Source organism: Heterodontus francisci, chromosome 12 (assembly GCF_036365525.1).
Source record: "Heterodontus francisci isolate sHetFra1 chromosome 12, sHetFra1.hap1, whole genome shotgun sequence".
Classification (NCBI taxonomy): Eukaryota; Metazoa; Chordata; class Chondrichthyes; order Heterodontiformes; family Heterodontidae; genus Heterodontus; species Heterodontus francisci.
This window is the reverse complement of record NC_090382.1, coordinates 108686517-108712190: the sequence shown is the minus strand read 5'-3', so window position 1 is coordinate 108712190 and position 25674 is coordinate 108686517. Positions and strand designations below refer to the sequence as shown.

Below are 25674 nucleotides of genomic sequence, written 5' to 3'. Positions count from 1 at the left end.
CTCTGTAACCTCCTCGATCCCTACAACCCTCCGAGATATCTGCGCTCCTGCAGTTCTGGCCGCTTGAGCATTCCCGATTTTAATTGTTCAACCATTGGTGGCCATGCCTTCAGCTGCCTGGGCCCTAAGCTCTGGAATTCCCTCCCTAAACTTCTCCATCTCTACCTCCCGACCTAAGGTGCTGTTTAAAACCTGCCTCTGTGATGAACGATGAGAGCAGATAGCGTTGGAAACAACCTATTAGCTTGGATAGGGAATTGATTAGGAGGTTGGCGACAGAGAGCAGGGATAACGAACATGGACTCCAATTGGCAGTTAGCGCAGTAAATCGTCTGGACGGGAGCAGAAAGTTGCAAAGGGACACTGGCAAACTTAAGTGAGTGGGCAAAACTGTGGCTGATGGAGTTCCGTGTGGTCCAAGTGTAAGATCTGTGGAGTTAGTAAAGATAGATCAGAGTATCTTCTAAAATGAAGAGAAGTTAGGACCTGTGGAGGAGCAGAGAGTGTTTTAGGGGGTCCAAGAACAGAAATTATAGTCATCAGATACAAAAAATAAATTAATGGAATGTTGGCCTTTATTTCAAGGGGGCTAGAATTCAAAGGGGAGGAATTTATATTCCAGTTAAGTAAAGCTTTGGTTAGATCTTACCTGGAGTATTGTATTTGGTTCTGAACAATGCACCTCAGGAACCATTACAGATACCAGCTTTATTTTAAAATTCCAGCTTTATTAATTAATTGAAGTTAAATTGTCCCAGATGCTATAGTGGGATTTGAACCTGTGTCTCCAGATCATTAGTTCAGGCCTCTGGATTACTAGTTCAGTAACATTTCCTCTATGCCACTGTCTTCTAGAGTCCCAGGATGTAGGCCATCAGATCCTGGGGATTTGTTGGCTTTTAGTCTCAAGTTTCTCAAATACCTTTTCTCTGCTATTAATCAATTACTTTACATTCCTCACTCTTATTTGCCTCTTGTTGCCCTCTATTTCTGGTTTTTATTAGTGTCTTCTACTGTTTGTCCGGCCTTATTTATTTGTTTGATTCATTAACTAGTTAATAATTTAGTAAAGTAACAGCAAGTTACAGTCTCCGAGCTTGAAGACAAAATAAAAACACTCACGAGCTACTTGAGGAAAAACAAAAAGAATAACAAAAGCAGCACCTCCTTGCTCCTCTGAACTCCCACTTGTATGAAATTCCTGACTTTAGCACTCTGTTTATGAAGCATTCTGTTCCAAGCTCACTCTGTGCTCCACACTCGTATATTGGCCTTGGAGTGGGTCCAGTGCAGATTCACCAAAATGATACCAGGGCTAAAAGGGTTAAGTTATGAGGACAAGTTGCATTGACTAGACTTGTATTCATCTGAATTTAGAAGATGAAGCTGTGATCTAATTGAGGTGTTTAAGATGATTAGAGGATTTGATAGGGTTGATAAAGTATTCCCTTTGGTGGGTGAGTGGGGGAGACCAGTACATGGGGACATAAACAAGGGGAAGCTACAACACAGGACGACTTGCGTGCCGAACTGCGTAAGCAGCATGCGATAGACAGAGCTAAGCGATCCCGCAACCAACGGATCAGATCTAAGCTCTGCAGTCCTGCCACATCCAGCCGTGAATGGTAGTGGACAATTAAACAACTAACTGGAGGAGGTGGCTCCACAAATATCCCCATCCTCAATGATGGGGGAGCCCAGCACATCAGTGCGAAAGATAAGGCAGAAGCATTTGCAACAATCTTCAGCCAGAAGTGCCAAGTCGATGATCCATCTCAGCCTCCTCCTGAAGTCCTCAGCATCACAGATGCCAGACTTCAGCCAATTCGATGCACTCCACGTGATATCAAGAAACGACTGAAGGCACTGGATACTGCAAAGGCTATGGGCTCTGACTATATTCTGCCAATAGTACTGAAGACCTGTGCTCCAGAACTAGCCGCGCCCCTAGCCAAGCTGTTACAGTACAGCTACAACACTGGCATCTACCCTGCAATGTGGAAAATTGCCCAGGTATGTCCTGTACACAAAAAGCAGGACAAATACAACCCAGCCAATTACCGCCCTACTCAATCATCAGTAAAGTGATGGAAGGTGTCATCAACAGTGCCATCAAGCGGCACTTGCTTAGCAATAACCTGCTCAGTGATGCTCAGTTTGGGTTCCGCCAGGGCCACTCAGCTCCTGACCTCATTACAGCCTTGGTTCAAACATGGACAAAAGAGCTGAACTCAAGAGGTGAGGTGAGAGTGACTGCCCTTGACATCAAGGCAGCATTTGGCCGAGTATGGCATCAAGGAGCCCTAACAAAACTGAGGTCAATGGGAATCAGGAGGAACACCCTCCGCTGGCTGGAGTCATACCGAGCGCAAAGGAAGATGGTTGTGGTTGTTGGAGGTCAATCATCTGAGCTCCAGGACATCACTGCAGGAGTTCCTCAGGGTAGTGTCCTAGGCCCAACCATCTTCAGCTGCTTCATCAATGATCTTCCTTCCATCATAAGGTCAGAAGTGGGGATGTTCGCTGATGATTGCACAATGTTCAGCACCATTCGTGACTCCTCAGATACTGAAGCAGTCCGTGTAGAAATGCAGCAAGACCTGGACAATATCCAGGCTTGGGCTGATAAGTGGCAAGTAACATTCGCGTAACACAAGTGCCAGGCAATGACCATCTCCAACAAGAGAGAATCTAACCATCTCCCCTTGACATTCAATGGCATTGCCATCGCTGAATCCCCCACTATCAACATCCTAGGGGCTACCTTTGACCAGAAACTGAACTGGAGTAGCCATATAAATACCGTGGCTACAAGAACAGATCAGAGGCTAGGAATCCTGTGGCGGGTAACTCACCTCTTGACTCCCCAAAGCCTGTCCACCATCTACAAGGCACAAGTCAGGAGTGTGTTGGAATACTCTCCACTTGCCTGGATAGGTGCAGCTCCAACAACACTCAAGAAGCTCGATACCATCCAGGACAAAGCAGCCCGCTTGATTGGCACTCCATCTCCAAACATTCACTCCCTCCACCACCGACGCACAGTGGCAGCAGTGAGTACCATCTACAGGATGCACTGCAGCAACGCACCAAGGCTCCTTAGATAGCACCTTCCAAACCCGCGACCTCTACCAACTAGAAGGACAAGGGCAGCAAAGGCATGGGAACACCGCCACCTGCAAGTTCCCCTCCAAGTCACACACCATCCTTGACTTGGAACTATATCGCCGTTCCTTCACTGTCGCTGGGTCAAAATCCTGGAACCCCCTTCCTAACAGCACTGTGGGTGTACCTACCCCACATGGACTGCAGCGGTTCAAGAAGGCAGCTCACCACCACCTTCTCGAGGGCAATTAGGGATGGGCAATAAATGCTGGCCTGGCCAGCGATGCCCACATCCCATGAATGAATAAAAAAAATTTAAAATTAGAGCTTTTCCGGGGTGATGTCAGGAAGCACTTCTTCACACAAAGGGCAGTCTAAATCCGGAACTCTTCCCCCTCCCCCACAACCCCCCAAAAAAGCTGTTGAGGCTGGGGCTCAATTGAAAATTTCAAAACACAGATTGATGCGTTTTTGTTGGGTAAGGGTATTAACAGTTACAGAAGCAAGGCAGGTAGATGGAGTTGAGATACAGATCAGCCATGATCTAACTGAGTGGAGGAACAGGCGCGAGGGGCTCCTGCTTATCCTATATAAGGCCCTGGTTGGAACATACCTTGAGTACTCTGTTCAGTTCTGGGCACCACACCTTAGGAAGGATATATAGTCCTTGGAGGGAGTGCAGTGTAGATTTGCTCAAACGATACCTGGACACCAAGGGCTAAATTACGAGGAGAGATTATACAAACTAGGCTTGTATTCCCTGGAATTTCGATGTTTTGAAATTTTTCAAACTATCTTGGCGAATTGATAGGGTAGATATTTTCACTAAGCCCAGGGGGCATAGTGTAAAAATTACAGCCAGACCTTTCAGGAGTGAAATTAGGAAACACTTTTACACACACAAGCCAGGATTTTACAGAGCTCCCGAGATTTGGCTCCGTGGCGGGGGGGGCGGGGGGGGGGGGGGTGGCGGAAGTTCACCTTACTCTGTGTCCAGTGTTGCTCTCTGCACAATGTCTGTCTGTTTTCAGTCGCTGCATTACAAAGTAATTGACTGGATGTATTTTGAGGTGTTTGAGGGATGTGATAAGGTTTTAAATAAGTGTAGGTCTGACTTTAAATACACGAGGTTTTTTCCCCCCCCCTCACCAGGTAAAAATATTTGAGGAAGACTTTCAGAGGGAGAGGAGTGACCGAGAACGCATGAATGAGGAAAAGGAAGAACTCAGGCAGAAGCTCGAAAAGGTCCAATCACAAGTGACATTGCTGAACACCCAGGTACATAGCAATGGTGACTCCCTCTGTATTCTTTCTCTTTCTTTCTCTCTCCCTTTGTCTCCTCTTTCTCCCTTTGTCCTCTCTGTCTCTTTCTCTTTGTCTCTTTCTTAATTCTCTGTCTCCTTTTCTCACATTCTTTCTCTCTATCTCCTTTCTTGCTGTCTCATCGCTCAAGTCCTCAGACTCTCACTCTTTCTCTCTTGTCTTCTCTCTTTTCTCGTCTTTTTTCTTTTGCTTATTTGTGCTCTGTTTTCCTCTCTCTCTTCCCCCCCCCGCGTCTCTCTCTCTCTCTCTCTCTCTCTTCCCCCCCTGCGTCTCTCTCTCTCTCTCTCTGTGCCTCCTTCTATTGTTCAATCTCTCTGTTTTTCCCTGCTCTACCCCTCTTCCAAGTGTTGATGGGTGACGATGGATTGGGACCGAGAATGAGTTAGTTGCAGCTAAAGCCAACAGAGGCCAATGGATTAATGCAGGGCCAGTGGAAGCTGAGTCCCAACATGGCAGATGTGGTGTGAGGAAGGATGGGCAGACTGACGGAGCTCACTGGGCAATGTATTCAACCGCGTGTGTGGCCGTTTACATCTTGCAAAGCTTTAATTGACACCAAATCATTGCTGCAACATTTAGTCTCTAGACTAGTTTGGCACATGCATGTTGAATTAGCTAGATAATTCTGCTGAATTTTGGCAGCTGGTCTGAACTCGTACCCTCTGAACTTTGAACCCTGCTACGTTTACACAACAGGGTGGAATCTGCTGCACATGCACAATCATGCACTCAAATAGGGTCGTCAACTCTCAACGTATTCCTAGAGGTTTCATCGCTCTCCCACCCATAATCACTACATCCGGTCAAACAGGCTTTTCCCCTGCGCCTCTCCAATATCTTTATAACTAGGAAACGAGTGTTCAAAGAAAATGAAGAAACAAACAATTTATTTTTAATGACGCAATAAAACATTTTTTTGCCCCGTTGTTGACAGCAATGTCCAGGATTATAGTCTGAATTTTAACCCTATAACCAAGCAGTTCCTTTACAATATGTGGGTTTCAGCCCATGTATTTGTCACAAAACTGTTAATTAGACATTCATTTCTATAGCACCTTTCACGACCTCCCAAAGTGCTTTATAGCCAATAAAGTACAATTTTTTGAAGTGTCGTCACTGTTATAATGTAAGAAATGCAGCAACCAATTTGTGCACTGCAAGCTCCCACAAACAGCAATATGATCAGATTAGATTAGAGATACAGCACTGAAACAGGCCCTTCGGCCCACTGAGTCTGTGCCGAACATCAACCACCCATTTATACTAATCCTACACTAATCCCATATTCCTACCAATCATCCCCACCTGTCCCTATATTTCCCTACCACCTACCTATACTAGTGACAATTTATAATGGCCAATTTACCTACCAACCTGCAAGTCTTTTGGCTTCTGGGAGGAAACCGGAGCACCCGGAGAGAACCCACGCAGACACAGGGAGAACTTGCAAACTCCACACAGGCAGGACCCAGAATCGAACCCTGAAGCTGTGAGGCTGCAGTGCTTGCCACTGTGCCACTGTGCCGCTTTTAGGTGTTGGTTAAAGGATGAACATTGTCCAGGAGACCAGGGAGAACTCTGCTACTCATCTTCAAAATAGTACCACATTTATACCCAGGCCTCAGTTTAACCTCTCATTCAAAAGACAGCACCTCCGATAGTGCAGCACCTCGTCGGTGCTGCAGCAATAGTGTCAGCCTAAATTCGGTGCTCAAGACCCTGGAGTGGGACCTGAGCCCACACTTTTCTGATTCCAAGGCGAGAGCGGTACCCACTGAGCCACACGATGCACTTTCTTCTCTTGCCGGTCATTGAGTGAGGTCCAGGGAGCACTGGCATAATCCAGGCTGATACTCCCAGTGCTGCACTGTAGGAGGTGGAGTCTTTCATTAAACCGAGGCCCCGTCTGTCCCCTGGGTAAACACAAAAGATCCCACGGCCACTATTTTGAAGAAGAGCAGGGGCGTTTTCTAGTTTGCTCGTGCTGTTGGGAATGGTTCAAACTAGTTTCGCAGGGGGATGGGAACCTGAGGGCAGTTTCAGATAGGATAAATTCAGGGCAGGGAACGGAAGGCAGAAAATTAGTGAGTGACTCTGAAAGGCAGAAGAAGCAAAGGTTAACAAGTGTGCAGCACATGAAGTTGATGCAGACATCGTGGTAAAAGAGGAGGAGTGTGAAATATTAAATACGATAAGTATAATGAGAGAGGAAGTACGAGAGGGTCTGACATCCTTGAAATTGGATAAATCGCCATGGCCGGATGAATTGCATCCCAGGTTGTTAAGGGAAACCAGGGAGGAAACAGCGGATGTGCTGAGGATCATCAAATCTTCACTGGATACGGGTGAGGTGCCAGAGAATTGGAGGTCTGCGAACGTTATACCATTGTTTAAAAAGGGTGCGAGGGATAGGCCAAATAATTATAGGCTGGTCAGTCTGACCTCAGTGGTGGGTCAATTCTGAGAGGCAGGATAAACTGCCGCTTAGAAAGGCACGGATTAATCAGGGATAGTCAGCATGGATTTGTTACGGGAGGGTCGTGTCTTACTAACTTGATTGAATTTTTTGAGGAAGTAACAAGGAGGATTGATGAGGGTAGTGCAGTGGATGTGGTTTACATGGATCTTAGTAATGCATTTGACAAGGTCCTGCATGGCAGACTGGTCAGAAAAATGAAAGCCCATTGGATACAGGGGAATGTAGCAGGTTGGATCCAAAATTGGCTCAATGACAGGAAACAAAGGGTAGTAGTCGACGGATGTTTTTGTGGATGGAAAGCTGTTTCCAGTGGTGTTCCACAGGGTTCAGTGTTGGGTCCCTTGCTGTTTGTGGTATATATTAACGATTTGGACTTAAATGTGGGAGGCATGATTGGGAAATTTGCAGATGACACAAAAATTGGCCGTGTAATTGATAGTGAAGAGGATAGTTGTAGACTCCAGAATGATATCAATGGTTTGGTTGCGTGAGCAGAAAAGTGGCAAATGGAATTCAATCCAGAGAAGTGAGGTAATGCATTTGGGGAGGGCAAACAAAGCAAGAGAATACACAATAAACGGGAGAATATTGAGAGGGGTAGAAGAAGTGAGACCTTGGAGTGCATGTCCACAGGTGCCTGAAGGTGGCAGGACAGGTAGATAGAGTGGTGCAGAAGGCATATGGAATGCTTTCCTTTATTGGCCGAGATATAGAATTCAAAAGCAGGGATACAATGCTGGAACTGTATAAAACGCTGGTAAGGCCACAGCTGGAGTATTGCGTACAGTTCTGGTCACCACATTACAGAAAGGATATAGTTGTATAGTTTTTCTGGAGAGAGTTCAGAGGAGATTTACAAGAATGTTGCCAGGACTTGAAAGTTGCAGCAATGAGGAAAGATCGGATAGGCTAGGTTTGTTTTCTCTGGAACAGAGGAAGCTGAGGGGTGACTTAATAGAGGTGTACAAAATTATGAGGGGCCTAGATAGAGTAGACAGGAAGGACCTGTTTCCATTAGCGGAGAGGTCAATTACCAGGGGGCACAGATTTAAGGTGATTGGTAGAAGGATTAGAGGGGACATGAGGAAAAATGTTTTCGCCCAGAGGGTGGTGGGTGTCTGGAATTCACCACCAGGAACGGTGGTGAAGGCAGAAACCCTCAACTCTTTTAAAAGGTACCTTGACACTCATCTGAGGTGCTGTAACCTGCAAGGCTATGGACTAGGTACCGGACGGTGGGATTAGATTGGGCAGCTAGTTTATTCAGCTGGCGCAGACACGATGGGCTGAATGGCCTCCTTCTGTGCTGTAATTGCTCTGTGGTTCTTTCTGTCCTGGACCAATATTTATCCCTCAACCGACATCACTAAAAAAAAACAGATTATAGCATTGTTATTTGCGGGAGCTTGCTGTGTGCAAATTGGCTGCCATGTTTCCTACATTTCAAAAGTGATTATACTTTTTTTTAAAAAGAAAAATGTCCTTTTTCTCTAAAATGCTTAGGGACAAGAAAGGTGCTTTAGAAATGCCAGTTCTTTCTTTCTCTCTATCCATGAGCAATGCCATGGGAGGCTTGCTCGCCTTTACAGTGCCTTGTGATTAGCGCAGGTGACTTGTTTTCTCTCCACTCAGCTCTGAAGCATTTCCACAGCCTTTCCTCTGTGAGTGTGAGTGAGCCGAGGAAGACTAAACACGCAGCACGTGAAGGAATGTGCAGGACCTGCCCTGGGATCCTGTGCTACATAAAATAACAGGTCTGACCCCATGAATGGACCAACCCAGAAAAATGTAGAGGAACACACCAGGCAGTTCTTCTTACAAGAGGCAAAAGGTGGCAGATGTTGCCCCAGAGCAGTGAGATGTTGTGGAGGTAGTTTATTCACCATAGACTTCAATGTAGGATAATGTACCATTGTACACACTGCAGTTACTGTTCCTTCCTGCCAGTTCAGGGACTGCTGCAGCTTCTTGTTGTCATTGCTACGTGCCTTCCGTCAATCTATGCCAATTCCCGAGATTTGGGAATTGTTTCACCGTACGGCTGGTACAGTGACTGAGTCTTTTGCCATCTGCACTCAGCCCAGTCTCTGCCTGTTCTGTTTGTAAACTGATTTATTGCTTCCTTTATTCCAGTGTGTGTGTGTCTTTTTTCTGTACCTATTTTCTGTTTCTCCCTCATACTGTGCACCTGTCTCTTTCCATCTTTCTGTCTCTATCCTTGTCTTGCTCTCTTGTTTTTGTATGCGTGTGTCACTTCTTTTGCATTTCTCTCTTTCTCTCCATTTAAGAACATAAGAAATAGGAGCAGGAGTAGGCCACACAACCCCTAGAGCCTGCTCCGTCATTCAATACCACTTTGATCATCTTCTGTCTTAACTCTACCTGCCTGCCCTATCCCCATATCTCTTAGTGCCCAAAAATCTCTTGATCTCATACTTTAATATATTCAATGACTGAGATTCCACAGACCTCTGGGGTAGAGAATTCCAAAGATTCACAACCCTCTGAATGAAGAAATCTTTCCTTAACTCAGTCCAAAACGATCCACCCCTTATCCTGAGATGATGACCCTTAGTTCCAGACTCTCCTACCTGGGGGAAACAACCTCTTAGTATCTGCCCTGTCAAGCCCTCAGAATTTTATGTTTCAATGAGATCACCTCTCATTCTTCTAAACTCCAGAGAATATAGGCCTATTCTGCTCAATCTCTCCGAATAGGACAATCCCCACATCCCAGGATACAACCTCTCTTTACCTTTCCTGTCTTTTATTTTGTCTCATTGTAGGTGTATGTTTGATTTTGTCTATCTGCTATCCCTCTTTTTCTCTCTGTGTCTGTCTCTCCCTCTCCTTTCCCCACCTCTCTCTCTCTCTCTCTTTCTCACTTTTCTATCTGTCTCAAGGTCTGTCTGTCTGCCTGTGCTGTCCTTGCTAGCAGCTGCTTAAAGCTCTCTCGTCTGCTCTTTCTTAGCTGAGAATCTATCAGGAAGACTATCAGAAGGAGAAGTTGGAAAAGGAAAAAATTCAGAGACTGCTGAAGAATCAGAAACAGGTATTGACCTCCCACTGGCTGTGGGGAGCAGCATTCAGAATTGGGGTTCAAAATTCAATTGATCTGCAACCTAACTCTGTATACTCACCTCCTCCCCCGATCCCTTAATATCTTTGGTTAACAAAAATCTATCGACGTCAAATTTAAAATTAGCAATTGCACCACTTAGCATCAATTGCAGTTTGCAGAGGAGAGTTCCAAACGTCTACCATCCCTTGAGCAAAGGCGTGTTTCCTAATTTAATTCCTAAAAGGGCTAGCTCTTGAATCTAAATTTCTCTACACTGCAAACCACACATCGTACTCTCGGTCACCTTATTTGCACAAGTTGCTAGCGAGAGGAAGGTGCCATCAATGAGACGAATCAGAAATATGAAGTAAATGTGTCACAAACATTGTCCGAGCTGTTCCTGAGAGTTTGACAGTGTATGAGGGAGCAGTTTCACATGCCTGTTTAAGATAACGCAGATAGTAAGAGATCCTGTGTTGTTGATGATCCTTCTAGTCTCTGTGGGAGTTAATTTTAACCTCTCTCCGGGTTGGAATTAACATGGGATGGGGAGGAATGCTGCTTTTACCAGCTGCCCGGTAACCGACATCAACAGAGTAAAATCCTGTGGGATTCCCGACGGTGGGAACCCCTTGGGCTTCAGTCATGGCTCAATGGCTAGCATTCTCGCTTTTGAGTCAGAACTTTGTGGTTTTGAGTCCCACCAGCGACTCCAGCATAAAATCCAGGCTGCCACTCTCAGTGAGGGAGTGCTGCACTGTCAGAGGTGCCGTTCCTCGGATGAGGCATTAAAACCGATGCGTCTCAGGTGAGTGTAAAAACTTCCCCTGTCACAATGTTTATCCCTCAACCAACATTGTATAAGAAAATTATCTGGTCACTTACCCAGTTGTTGATTGATTGTGGGAGCTTGCTGTGCAGGGCTGTTTCCAATATTACAACAGTGACTCCACTTCACTAAGTATTTCATTGGGTGTACAGTGCTTGAGGACATGCTGGGCTGGTGAAAGGCGCTATAGAAATGAAAGTCTTTTTCTTTCTTGGTAAGAGCAAAATACTATGGATGCTGGAACTCTGAAAGGAGGACAGAAAGTGCCGGAAATATTCAGCAGGCCTGGTAGCATCTGTGGAGAGCGAAACAGAGTTAATGTTTCAGGTCTGTGACCCTTCATCAGAACTGGCAAAAGTTAGAAATGTATCAGTCTTTGAGCAAATAAGAGGGGGGAAGTAGAACAAGGAAGGAAGTACTGTGATAGGACGGAGGGGGGAGAGGCTAAATGACAGATGTCATGGAACAGAATGCAAATGGAGTGTTAAATAGTTATAGTGAAAGACAAAGCACGAGTTCAGAGAGAGCGCTAATGGCAGAATAATGAACAAGTCCGTATGAAAGCAAAAACATGAAAAATAAGTTTAGGACTAGCAAATGGTTAAAAAATAAATAAAATTAAAAAAGAATATATATAACAAAAATAATGGGGCTCATGGTCTGAAATTATTGAACTCAATATTGAGTCCAGAAGGCTGTAGGGTGCCTAATCGGAAAATGAGATGCATTTCCTCGAGCTTGCGTTGATGTTCTCTGGAACACTGCAGCAATCCCAGGACAGAAATGTGGGCATGGGAACCAGGTGGAGAATTAAAACGGCAAGCAACCGGAAGCTCGGGATCTCGCTTGCTGACCGAGTGGAGGTATTCTGCAAAGCGGTCACCCGATCTGCGTTTGGTCTCCCCAGTGTAGAGGAGACCGCACTGTGAGCAGCGAATACGGTATACTAAATTAAAACAGCTGATGTTTTTGCTTTCGGACAGAGCTGTTCATTATTCTGCCATTAGCACTCTCACTGGACTCGTGCTTTAACTTTCACTATAACTATTTAACACTCCATTTGCATTCTGTTCCATGGCATCTGTCATTTAAACTCTTCCTTACTCTGTCCTATCACAGTCCTTCCTTCCTTGTTCTTCTCCCCCTCCCCCGCCCCCTCCCATCCTCTCCCCTGCCTTTCACTTGCTCAAAGACTGTTAGATTTCTAACTTTTGCCAGTTCTGCTGAAGGGTCACAAACCTGAAATGTTAACTCTGCTTCTCTCTCCACAGATGCTGCCAGACCTGCTGAGTATTTCCGGCACTTTCAGTTCTCATTTCTTTTTCATTCTTGTTGCAATGACTGTTTAGCCATCAGACTGTTTCTTGGGTGCAGTGTAATCTCCTGTTAACATCAGTTTTGTTGTTCTACAGGTTCCGAGTGAGAGAAGGTCGTCCGACCCACCCCCTGGGGCCATTGGGCCTTACTGTCCACCTCCTTACCAGCTGCAATACCCTCCCCTCGCTCACCCTGGCAACGTGTACGGGGGCTATGACTGGCAGATCCGCTACCCGCCAGCTGGACCCAATGCCGCACACGGGCATTACCGACCGGTATGTACAGGATAACCAAACCTTCCACAGAGATTCCAGCCGCACTTTGTTTTCTGTCAAAAGCTGTAACAAGTTCTGCTGACGTTGATCTTTTAACATGATTTCCTGTTTCTCCCCAATTTACACCCACATTCCTCGTCCCAGCTTTTATTCTTGCAAACGTGGTTTAAAATGAGACACACATTAAACCCTTTCATTGACACCATTGTCGCTTCAGTTTAATCCTCCGCTCCCTCCGCATCACAGCCCCCATCCCCTCCCCCATCCCTCCCCCACCTCCTCTCCACATGCCCTTGCATTCCTCTGCTGCATTTTATTAACTTCACATCTGCTGTGTTGTGTTTATTGTTAAATGTAATCCTGCTTCTGTATCCAAATCCCTCGCTCTCGCTCTCCCTGTCCCTCACATGATCTTGCTTGCATATGATCACTCTCCCATGCATATTCCTGATCTCCATCATTTGCGCCTGCTCTCCCTCTCGCGCGCTCGTCCCCACTGTCGCACTCACTCTCTCTCACGAGTGCACTCTCTCTCCTTCCCCTATAATGCTATTAATCTTTCTTTTTCTTACGACCCCACTCTCCAGATGGAGCATCCTTGGAACGCCCCGTACCCCGTCTCACGGAGTCAGCACCCTGCTGAACCAGACCGGCCCAAGGCAGATGGGAAAGGTGAGTCTAACCTTAACAACAGTTGGATGGAATCCATACCCTCGCTTAGCACAGAACCTGGGTTCAACCCCCCCCTTCAAAACCTCAGCCCACAATCTGTACTGACGCCCAATGCAATATCGAGGGAGTGCTGCACTGTCGGAGGGTCAGTGCTGAGGGAGTGCTGCACTGTCGGGGGGCAGTACTGAGGGAGTGCTGCACTGTCGGGGGGCAGTACTGAGGGAGTGCTGCACTGTCGGAGGGGCAGTACTGAGGGAGTGCTGCACTGTCGGAGGGGCAGTACTGAGGGAGTGCTGCACTGTCGGAGGGGCAGTACTGAGGGAGTGCTGCACTGTCGGAGGGGCAGTACTGAGGGAGTGCTGCACTGTCGGAGGGGCAGTACTGAGGGAGTGCTGCACTGTCGGAGGGGCAGTACTGAGGGAGTGCTGCACTGTCGGAGGGGCAGTACTGAGGGAGTGCTGCACTGTCGGAGGGGCAGTACTGAGGGAGTGCTGCACTGTCGGAGGGGCAGTACTGAGGGAGTGCTGCACTGTCGGAGGGGCAGTACTGAGGGAGTGCTGCGCTGTCGGAGGGGCAGTACTGAGGGAGTGCTGCGCTGTCGGAGGGGCAGTGCTGAGGGAGTGCTGCGCTGTCGGAGGGGCAGTGCTGAGGGAGTGCTGCGCTGTCGGAGGGGCAGTGCTGAGGGAGTGCTGCGCTGTCGGAGGGGCAGTACTGAGGGAGCGCTGCGCTGTCGGAGGGGCAGTACTGAGGGAGCGCTGCGCTGTCGGAGGGGCAGTACTGAGGGAGCGCTGCACTGTCGGAGGGGCAGTACTGAGGGAGCGCTGCACTGTCGGAGGGGCAGTACTGAGGGAGCGCAGAGCTGTCGGAGGTGCCATCCCCATCTTTTTCGCTGTCTGGATGGATCATACAAATCCCGTAACGTTATTGGAGGAGGTGCAGAGTCCTCTTCGGTGTCCTGGGCCAAATTTAATCCCTCAATCGACATCACAATAAGATTCTCTGGCCATTGGGAGCTTGGTTTGTGCAAATGGTTTGTTGCGTTTCCTACGTTACATCAGGGACCACAGTACAAAAAATACCTCATTGCCTGTAAAGCACTTTGGGACGTCCTGTAGCCATGAAAGTTGCAGTGTAAAAAGACACATTGCTGACAGCAACAGAACCCTTCCTGTAGTGGCGACGCCTTTATCACTGATGCAAAGACACTGTCTTTCTGGAGTTTTAGAAGGAGAATCCCTGGGAATGGGCCAATATTTGGAGGGGGTCCATTGGGTGGAAGTGTGTGGATTATTTGGGGACTCGTTGGGAGGGAGTGTGAGGATATTTGCACGAGTTGAGTGCTGCATGGAGAAACTTGAAAGCCACTGGTTTAAAACTGCTGGAAAGTGGCTCTTGACTTGCTGATCGATAACTGATATAATGAACTTTTACAGAGTTATTGCGCAGGAGTCAGATCAGGGATGGTAAACAAGACACCAGCACTCTGTGCACAGAGTGGAGAGGAATTTAGATAAATAGATTGCTCGTTGTACTTTGTAACTGGTTGACCTGACCTGGGGAGTGACTGGTTCCAAACATAAAGTCCCCAATCAGACTGCTTCACCCTACAATCTCAATGGCACGTCACTGTTGCATCAATCGAGCAAAGATTGATTTTTACAATTCCCTGTGCCTCCCCTAGTTGTAAAATATATTTTAATGTTTAATCTGCCACATTTCATTGGTAAATGCACTGCTGAGTGAGCAGTACAGCATTGGAAGAGCCAAGGTTCAATAAAGAAAGAAAGAACTTGCATTTATGTAGCGCCTTTCACCACCTCCGGATGTCCCAATGCAGTACTCTTTGAAGTGGTAGTCACTGTTGTAATGTAGGAAATGCAGCTGCCATTTTGCACACAGCAGGATCCCACAAACAGCAATGCAAGAATGACCAGATCATCTGTTTTAGTGATGTTGGTTCAGGGGGTAACTATTGGCCCAGGGCACCGGGGAGAACTCCCCCTGCTCGTCTTCCAATCGTGGCCGAGGGATTTTTTACATCCACCTGAGAGGGCAGACCTGGCCTCGGTTTAACGTCTCGTTTGAAAGACGGCACCTACAACACTGCAGTGCTCCCTCAGTACTGCACTGGATGTGTCAGTCTGAATTTTGTACTCAAGTCTTTGGAGTGCAGCTTGAACTCTCAAACCTCTGAACCAGAGGGTGAGAGAGGGCGAGAGCTACCCACTGAACCAGGCAAGAGGGCGAGAGCTACCCACTGAACCAGGCAAGAGGGCGAGAGCTACCCACTGAACCAGGCAAGAGGGTGATATCTACCCACTGAGCCAGGCTCTCCTAGAAGATCTAGTTGGAATCCCCAAAGATTCAGGCTCCAGTTTGGGATGGTGAGAACTAGGAGCAGGAGTAGACCATTCAGCCTGTTGAGCCTGCTCTGCCATTCAAACAGATCATGGCTGTTTGTCTACCACTACGCCATTTTTCTCCACTATCCCCATATCCCTTCATGTCATTAGTATCCAGTCATCTGTCTATTTCTGCCTTGAACGTGCTCAAAGATTGAGCTTCCACAGCCCTCTGGGATAGAGAATTCCACAGATTCACCACCCTCTGAGTAAAGAAATTCCTCCTCAAGTCAGTCTTAAGTGGCCTGCCTGTTATTCTGAGAAAGACACGTCTGTGAATCATCTCAGTTGATGCTGAAGTTGAGGCTGCTGATCCTCGCCCAGCTGCAGTTAAAGCTCTCTGATGGAATCGAAGAGAAGGAGACCCTTCAGCTCATCATGTCTGTACTGGCTCCTTGAAAGAGCTATCCAACTAGTCCCAATCCCAGGCTGTAAACCCGAGCCCCTTCTGAAGCTCGATATCCCAGTTAGTACCACACAGGGCATCACACTTACATGGGCATAACAGGGGAGCTTGGCAAGGGAGAGTGAATAATTTCTGCACACAAATAATGTGTTCACCAACATAGAGATGTCTGTCATATTTAGCTATGTATTGAACACACTGTTGCTCTTATCTCTGGAAAAGAGAAAGCTGAGGGGTGACCTGATAGAGGTCTTTAAAATGATGAAGGGGTTTGATAGGGTAGACGTAGAGAAAGTATTTCCATTTGTGGAGGGAGACCAGAGCTGGGGGCCATAAATATAAGATAGTCGCTAATAAATCTGGTAAGAAATTCAGGAGAAACGTCTTTACCCAGAGAGTGGTGAGAATGTGGAACTCACTACCACAGGGCATGGTTGATGTGAATAGTATAGATACATTTAAAGGGAAGCTAGATAAACACATGAGGGAGACAGGAATATAAGAATATGTTGATGGGGTGAGATGAAGTAGGGTGGCGGGAGGCCTGTGTAGAATATAAGCAGACAAGTTAAATGGACAGACACATGGCAGATACAGTTTAATGTGGCTAAGTGTGAAATGGTACACTTTGTAAGGAACAACATGGAGAGGCAACATAATCCTAAATGGTCCTATATTGAGGGGGTGCAAAAGCAGACGGACCTGGGACTGCATATTCAAAAATCCTTGGAGATAGTAGGGAATGTTGATAAAGTGGTTATGAAGGCATATGGGATACTTGGCTTTGTAAATCGAGGCATTGAATAAAAAAAACCAAGGAAGTCATGCTAAACCTTTACAAACCACTGGATAAGCCTCAGCTGGTGTATTGTGTCCAATTCTGGGCCCCACACTTTAGGAAGGAGGTCAAGGCCCTGGAGCGGGTACAGAGGAGGTTTAGCAGGGATGAGAGGGCTCAGTTGTGTGGAGAGATTGGAGATGCTGGGATTGTCCTCCTCTGAGCACAGACAATAAAGGTGTAAAAATTAAGAGGGGTTCTGATAGAGCAAGTAGAGAGAAACTGTTTCCTCTGGCAAGGGGGTCTGTAACCAGATGTTCTAGATGTAAAGTAATTGGCAAAAGAACCAGAGGGGAAGTGAGAAATTCTGTATTGCTGAAAACTCAACCAGCCCGTGCTTGCAAAATTCAAAACACAGTGTCCAACATTAGATGTGATTCTGCGATTGGACAACATTTGCTAAATAATCCACAGTGTGCTAAGAATTATGCTGACAACCAATTTAAGATTGTCAGTTGGGTTCACTCTCTTCTCATGCAGTATATGCTGCTGTTTTCCCTTACATTGGTTATTCTTGCGGATTGTCCTGATGAGTGCAAGAGGAAAAGCTTTGACAACATGTCTCTCATTTTCAGCAATACTCAAATTCTGTACGACAAAGTGTTGTGGAATCAGATTCCATGGGAAATTCCAAAAGGCAATTGGACATGTTATTGGAAGAGGATTAATTTTCAGGGTTATAGAAGGGAAATGCTGGGATGTGGAATAAATTAGACAGCTCTTTCAAAGAGCTGGTACAGGCTTGTTGGGCTGAAGGGCCTTCTGTGCAGTATGATTCTGTAATTCTAAATGCTGGCAGGAACCAGTTGGGCCAAACGGCCTGCTATAAATTCAGAGATGTTATGTATTGGTGAATAGATTTGATCTCCCCTTTTCCCTAGAACCTACGTCTCCGGGGCTTGGCAAAGGGCAGCATTGAGGGAAGAGGATCCTGATTATCCAGCAAGACGCAGGCAACATTCCAAAGCGATTTCCAAGTCCCAAGGCAGCAAGATTTCGCCTTCCTTCCTCGTGGAGCAGCTTGCAAAGGCTTCTGCATTAGAGATCGCTTTCTGATGTATTCTGTGTCTTGTATATATTACAAGACATTATTGCATAAACCCAGTAAGTGGGGGCTGGGAGGAGGGAGGGGTGTGTGATGGTCTTTTGGCTAATCTCGGGCAGCCCTTCCACCCCCCACCCCCCCATTTCAGATGGGGCAGCCTGACCTCCATCTTGTCTTCTATGTTGCCTCCATTTTGTATGGACAGATAGTTATCCAAAATGCAGAGGAAGGAGTTGGCAAACTTGCTCTTAATTTTTTACAGTTTAAAGAGACGAGGGAAAGTCAGTTTAAATACATTTTGATTGTTGCCCTGGCAGCTGCTCATACGGACGCTCTCTAACAATGCGACAATGGTGATATCTTCTCCGCTCTATTCAGAGTTTGTCTCTTGTCCCATGGCCAAGTAGCTGCTCTTGACTTCCAGATAATTCGCTTAAAAATGTTGGAATATTCTGTCAGCATTTTCAAGGGGCTCCGATTCCCAGCATGGCTAAAAGTATAAACCTTTCCCTTTGAGGTACTGCTCCTCCAGCCAGGCAGCCTATAAGACAATAAGGAACAGACTAGAGGGGCTGAATGGCTTACTATCCCCTAAACACAACAGGAAGTTTAAAAAGATATGTATAGAATTCCGATACCATATTATAAAGACAAAGTGGAGCCATTCATGGTAAGGACCACTATAATGGTATAATGTGGACCCAGGGTTCTTTAACATATCCCCCCAGCCAGCATCTTTGTTTTAACGTAGAGAATGACCTGATTGGGATTTCTGTTTAAATGCTCAAAAATATGAATTGAGTCCGACCACGTTCCATCCCGAATCGATCCTTTGAGTGTTGTAATCTTGACTCATATCTTCACAAGGATCTCCAAACTGTGAAACTCCTCCCCTCACTCCATCTCCTTGCCTTCCTTTGACCCGCATAAACTTCAAAAACCCAAGCCTGGCATCTCTCAGTGCACACTTGCTGTTTTATTTTTTTTTTTCTCTGCCTCTATTAAGACTTCTTGTGGTGCCTCATTTTTGTGTATTTTAAATGTGGGCTGATTGTCAATATTTTTCGTAATTCATGAAATAGTGGATCTCCCCCCTCCATAACCCCTACACTCTTACATCCCACCCCCCTCCCTAGTGCCCTTTCTTCTAAATCCCTTCCCCCTCATTGACACCCCATCACTCAGTAATATGTTAATATGTGGAGGTTGAAATCCATGATCACTTTCAAAAGGAAGTGGATCAAGAACAGGGGGATGGGCCGAATGGTCGCCTTCTGTTCTGTTCAGTGCTATGATTTTATCCTCCTCCTCCAATGTATTTATCCCTCAATCTGCATCTCTTTAAAAAGACAGAAGATCTGGTCATTATCGCATTGCAGTTTGTGGGAGCTTGCTGTGCTTCCTACATTACAATAGTGACTACATTTCAAAAGGATTTAATTGGCTGTAAAGCAGTTTGGGATGTCCTGAGATGGTCAAAGGCGATATAGAAATGCAAGTTCTTCCTTTTTCTCCCTTCTTGTTCTCTGCAACCTGTTCTCCTGGATGTGTCCCTATTAAAAGGACAGATGAGTTTTATTAAGTAGCTTGTCCAACCTCACCTTGTGGATCACCAACTGTCTCTCATCTGCCTTCACCTCTCCCAAGCTGAATCTGTTTCTGGAATTTTCCTGTTTCTACTTCCAGTGAAGGACTACAGATGATGCAAGTGTGATGGGCTTCACTTTAAGGAGGATAGGCCTGGGTTTGTACCTTAATGTTAAATTCAACTTTTTGATGTCTTATAATAAACTATGACTGAACCTGGTGTGTGTTTCTTTTCCTCAGAATTGAACACTGGGTGTAGCAGCACTTACACTCGAGAGATTTTCTTGTTAATTATTTTTGAGGGGACAGGGCCAATGCTGGTGAATATCTCACCCGTTCTCACCTAGTCCGCGCTGTCATGCAGGCCCCCACTTGCCAAGAATGAGGCACATTAATTTCACCACATGGACATTAAACTTCACATTGTTGCTGGGACGAAGAGAAGGCCTGTTACAAGGAGTTGCCAGGCCCCTGGTTGGAAAGACATTTTTGCATATTAACAGACAGTGTTTGGGAACAACGGAGCTATCCCCGGCTCCAATACAATCCACAAACAGACGTAGTCAGACCAGTTAGTCACATGACTAACCTGCTTGGCAGTCTGGGTTTTTTTTTCTGAATTGTATAGTTTTGAATTGAGAGCTGGCAGAAAACTGTTTGCTCCTGGATTGAAAAGACCTCTCCTGGTTGGCTCACCACAGCCTCTCCTGTCTGCTCCCATTCTTTCTCATGGAACTCCAAAATCTGGCTGAAGACACATGAACCCCAAGAGAAAAAAGTCTCCTACAGTGAACAATGTTTAAGAAGAATAGTGGGCCCCAACGAAAAGCAAGATCTCCCGACAAACCAGGACTCTACAGTGAGCTCGAAGAACCATAACAACAACTCTTCAGATATTGCCTCAAACCTTTCCATTTCATTTTTCTTCTGCTCTTTTCTGTCTCTATTTGCATATGTGTATCACGTATGCATGCTGGCTCGGGTGCATCATGTATCCGTAGGTGTTAACCGAATTAGAGTTTAATAAAATTTCACCTTCTTTAAACTTAAGAAAGCCTGTTTGTGCTGGTTTCTTTGCCTTATAGTCATAGTGATACAGCACTGAAACAGGCCCTTTGGCCCACCGAATCTGTGCTGACCAGCAACCACCCATTTATACTATTCCTACATTAATTCCATATTCCCTACCACATCCCCACCATTTGACGTGTTTAAAATTAAAGCCTGTTACAGTAAGACCAGGTAAAGGCTGAAAGGGAACCCTAGACCTCTTTCTCACCTGGTCAAAACAATGCAATGACTAGGAAATTGACAGGGTTTGATTCCTTTACCCTGTACTCACTCAACCAGGACTGCATGAAGGAGACTGCAGTAAAAGGGTAGGAATCCCACGGCGAGTAACTCAACACCTGACTCCCCAAAGCATATCCACTATCTACAAGGCCCAAGTCAGGAGTGTGATGGAATACTCTCCTCTTGCCTGGATGAATGCAGCTCCAACAACAGCTTGACACCATCCAGGACAAAGCAGCCTGCTTGATTGGCACCCCATCCACAAACATTCACTCCCTCCACCACCAATGCACAGTGGCAGCAGTGTGTACCATCTACAAGATGCAGTGCAGCAATGCACCAAAGCTCCTTAGACAGCACCTTCCAAACTCGCGATCTCTGCCAACTAGAAGGACAAGGGCAGCAGATGCATGGGAACACCACCACCTGCAAGTTCCCCGCCAAGCCACACACCATCCTGACTTGGAACTATATCACAGTTCCTTCACTGTCATTGGGTCCAAATCCCGGAACTCCCGTCCTAACAACACTGTGGGTGTACCTACCTCACATGGACTGCAGTGGTTCAAAAAGGCTGTTCACCACCACCTTCTGAAGGGCAATTAGGGATGGGCAATAAATGCTGGCCTAGCCAGTGCCGCTCATATCTCATGACCGAATAAAAAAAGAGCTGTAATTGCCTATCTCCAACCAGCTTTTTTGAGGAAGCGGGGGGAAAAGATCAGTCAGGGTTCCTACTCCTGATGCTAGCCAGAGACTACTTCACGCAAGTTTGAGTGTTGGATAAGTTCGGCTCTGATGGTCTCACCCATTGTAGGCTGTGGACGGAGGTTGAACGGCTGGGGCTGAGTCCATGATGGAGTGCATTTGCTGTGTAAAAGCAGCAGGCTCGATGGGACAAATGGTCCTTTCTAGTTGCAATGTGGCTGCATTGAGATTTCATGGTGTGTTTGGTGACCTGGGAAACCAGAATTCTGGAGTCAGCATTTCATTTCTGCTTGATGGTGTGCTTTAGGATTTGACCAGGGGCTTGATGTCGGTCTTTGAAAGCCATAAGAGTGTAAGGAAGTATGATTCTCGCTAATGACATTCCGCAGAGTTCACAAATTCCTGGATGTAAATGCTTTCTGATCCCTCCGTGGAAATACAGGGTAAAAAGGAACTGAGCTGTTCCCTATTGCATTTCAAAGTGACAATTTCCACTGATACATTGGCCCTAAAGTTTACTGCGTGGGGACCGTGTTTGGGACAGGTGGTGGTTTGGGGAGGCAGTGGGGGTGATACCCACAGGGTGCTCAGCGTGAGGGACCAAGATATTTAAGCCCCCAAGCATCATTTTAATACCGCAGGACAGTACCCTGCCAGGATTGATGTTGGAGACATGAGAGAGGGAGTGGGAAATAGGGTTGGCTGCCCAGGCCCCAAAGGGAACAATTCTCTGAATAACCTCAGCGCTGGGAATAAGCTTTGGCGATACGGAGAGGCAAGGCTGGAGACTGGGGAGGCCCATGGATTCTGTTTGGGGGCCTGGATGGGGGAAAGTGGGTGAGCACAGGGCGTACGGCTCTGGGTCCCACAGGGCGTTCCCACAAAAGTAATATGTTAAAAGCTTTTAGCATGGCCTCTTCTGGCCAGTTGTGGTTGGAATGTCAGGTTTAACATTGGGCTGGGCCTTACTCTGTCTTGAGGTTGTGGAAGCGATGACATCATGGGGCTATGACGTTGCAAGTTGCAGTAGGCCTCCTTCACTGCCTGTAGCAAGCCTCAGTCTGCTGGCAAATCAGCAAAGGTAGGATGTTGCTGGGTGGGAACGGAGGGAGCTCTGGCCATTATGTGGACGCAACATAATGTTAATCTCTCCTCCAGACATCATTCTCTCAGGGGTGGGGCCACTGAGTGTGAGTGAGGCATCCTGACCCATGTTTAATAAACATTGGGCTAATTCATAGAATGATTAAGAAAGGTGAGAGGGGGAAGCTAGGGAATTATAGACCAGTTAGCCTAACAGCTGTTGTCAGAAAATTGCTCGAGTCTATAATTAAGGACAGAGTGACTGAACACCTTGAAAATTTTCAGCTGATCGGAGAGAGCCAGCATGGATTTGTAAAGTCTAGGTCAAGCCTGACAAACCTGAATGAATTTTTTGAAGAGGCGACTAAAGTAGTGCACAGGGGATTGTCTACAGATGTTAATTATATAGACTTTCAGAAAGCATTTGATAAAGTCCCTCATTAAGAGACCATTAGATAAAGGCAAATTATTGACCTGGTTAGGAAATTGGCTGAGTGACAGGGGGTAGGGATAATGAGCAGGTACTCTAATTGGCAAAATATGACTTGTGGGCGTCACGCAAGCATCTGTGTTGGGGCCTCTTAAATATTCACCGTATTTATTAATGACTTAGATGATGGGATAGAGAGCCACAAATCCAAATTTGCCAATGACACAAATATAGGTGGTAGTGTAAGCAGTGTAAATGGAAGTGTAAAGTTATAAAGAGATATTGATAGATTAAGTGAATTAATTTCATTTGCCACAGTTTTGCCCAATGTCGGAAAATGTGAGGTCTTTTACTTTGGTCCTGAAAAAGATACAACAGGGTACTTTGAAAATGGGGAAAAGCTAGAAGCAATGGAAGTCCAGAGAGTGGCGGATCCAGGCAGATCATTAAAATGTCATGAGCAGGTACAGAAAATAATCAAAAGGGCTAATAGAATGCTGACATTTATATCTGAAGTATTAGAATTACGAGGGGGTAGAAGTCATACTTCAACTATAAAAAGTCCTGGTTAGACCACACTAGGAGTTACAGTGAGCAGTTCCGAGCACCACACCTTAGGAAGGCAGTGTAGATTTAATAGAACAATACCTGGACTCCAAGGGTTAAGCTACAAGGATAGATGAAACAAACTAAGGTTGTATTTCCTGGAATTCAGAAGGTTAATGTGTGATTTGATTGAACTAATCAAGATATTAAGGGGTTCAGAGAGGGTAGAGAGAAAGTATTCCACTGGTTGGGAGTGTAGGACTAGGGAACATGGTCAAAAAATTAGAGCCAGATCTCTTTGGTGTGAAATTAGGAAACACTTCTTCACACAAACATAGAAAATAGGAGCAGGAGTAGGGCATTTGGCCCTTCGAGCCTGCTCTGCCATTCATTATGATCATGGCTGATCATCCAACTCAGTAGCCTGTTCCCGCTTTCGCCTCATATCCTTTGATCCCTTTAAACCCAAGAGATATACCTAACTCCTTCTTGAAAACATACAATGTTTTGGCCTCAACTGCTTTCTGTGGTAGCGAATTCTACAGGTTCACCACTCTCTGGATGAAGAAATTTCCCCTCATCTCAAACCTGAAAGGTTTACCCCGTATCCGTCGACTATGATCCTTGGTTCTGGACTCCTCCACCATCGGGAACATCCTTCCTGCATCTACCCTGTCAAGTCCTGTTAGAATTTTATAGGTTTCTATGAGATCCCCCCTCACTCTTCTGAACTCCAGAGAATATAATCCTGACCGACTCAAACTCTCCTCATACGTCAGTCCCGCCATCCCAGGAATCAGTCTGGTAAACCTTCGCTGCACTCCCTCTATAGCAAGAAGATCCTTCCTCAGATAAGGAGACCAAAACTGCACACAATATTCCAGGTGTGGCCTCACCAAGGCCCTGTATAATTGCAGCAAGACAACCCTGCTCCTGTACTCGAATCCTCTCGCTATGAAGGCCAACATACCATTTGCCTTTTTTACCGCCTATTGGACCTGCATGTTTACCTTCAGCGACTGGTGTACGAGAACACTTAGGTCTTGTTGCATATTCCTCTCTCTCAGTTTATAGCCGTTCTGCCTTCCTGTTTTTGCTACCAAAGTGGATAACCTCACATGTATCCACATTATACTGCATCTGCCATGCATTTGCCCACTCACTCAAATTGTCCAAATCACCCTGAAGCCTCTCTGCATCCTCCTCACAACTCACCCTCTCACCCACTTTTGTGTCATCTGCAAATTTGGAGATATTGCATTTAGTTCCCTCATCTAAATCATTAATATATATTGTGAATAGCTGGGGTCCGAGCACCGATCCCTGCGGTACCCCACAAGTCACTGCCCGCCATTTGGAAAAAGACCCATTTATCCCTACTCTTTGTTTCCTGTGTGCCAACCAATTTTCTATCCATCGGGGTAATACACTACCCCCCAATCCCATGCGCTTTAATTTTACACGCTAACCTCTTATGTGGGACTTTGTTGAAAGCCTTCTGAAAGTCCAAATTAACCACATCCACTGGCTCCCCCTCATCAACTCTACTAGTTACATCCTCGAAGAACTCTAGTCGATTTGTCAAGCATAATTTCCCTTTCGTAAATCCATGCTGACTCTGTCCAATTCTACCACTGTTCTCCAAGTGCTCTGCAATCAAATCTTTGATGATGGACTCTAGAATTTTCCCCACTACTGACATCAGGCTTCTTCTTCTTCTTCTTTGGCCTCCTTGTCTCGAGAGACAATGGGTAAGCGCCTGGAGCTGGTCAGTGGTTTGTGGAGCAGCGCCTGGAGTGGCTATAAAGGCCAATTCTACAGTGACAGACTCTTCCACAGGTGCTGCAGAAAAAATTGTTTGTCGGGGCTGCTACACAGTTGGCTCTCCCCTTGCGCTTCTGTCTTTTTTCCTGCCAACTGCTAAGTCTCTTCGACTCGCCACACTTTAGCCCCACCTTTATGGCTGCCCGCCAGCTCTGGCGATCGCTGGCAACTGACTCCCACGACTTGTGATCAATGTCACAGGACTTCATGTCGCGTTTGCAGACGTCTTTAAAGCGGAGACATGGACGGCCGGTGGGTCTGATACCAGTGGCGAGCTCGCTGTACAACGTGTCTTTGGGGATCCTGCCATCTTCCATGTGGCTCACATGGGCTGACTGATCTATAATTCCTTGCTTTCTCTCTACCTCTCATTAGCTACCCTCCTAATTAACTCTATCAAAACACTTCAAGACTTCTATCAAATCTCCACTTAACTTTCTTGGTGTATGAT

At 46.2% G+C, this 25674-nt stretch overlaps 1 protein-coding gene across 1 annotated transcript in view; it reads left to right on the top strand.

Moving 5' to 3' along the window:
• tnip1 (TNFAIP3 interacting protein 1) overlaps positions 1–19554 on the top strand; it is a 72207-nt gene extending 52653 nt beyond the window's left edge. Inside the window, 5 exon segments of the mRNA XM_068043109.1 lie at positions 4258–4383; positions 9879–9959; positions 12210–12389; positions 12977–13061; positions 17589–19554. Coding sequence (XP_067899210.1) covers positions 4258–4383; positions 9879–9959; positions 12210–12389; positions 12977–13061; positions 17589–17626 — 510 coding nt within the window. The 3' untranslated portion in view covers positions 17627–19554.
• Positions 19555–25674: the final 6120 nt, after the last annotated feature.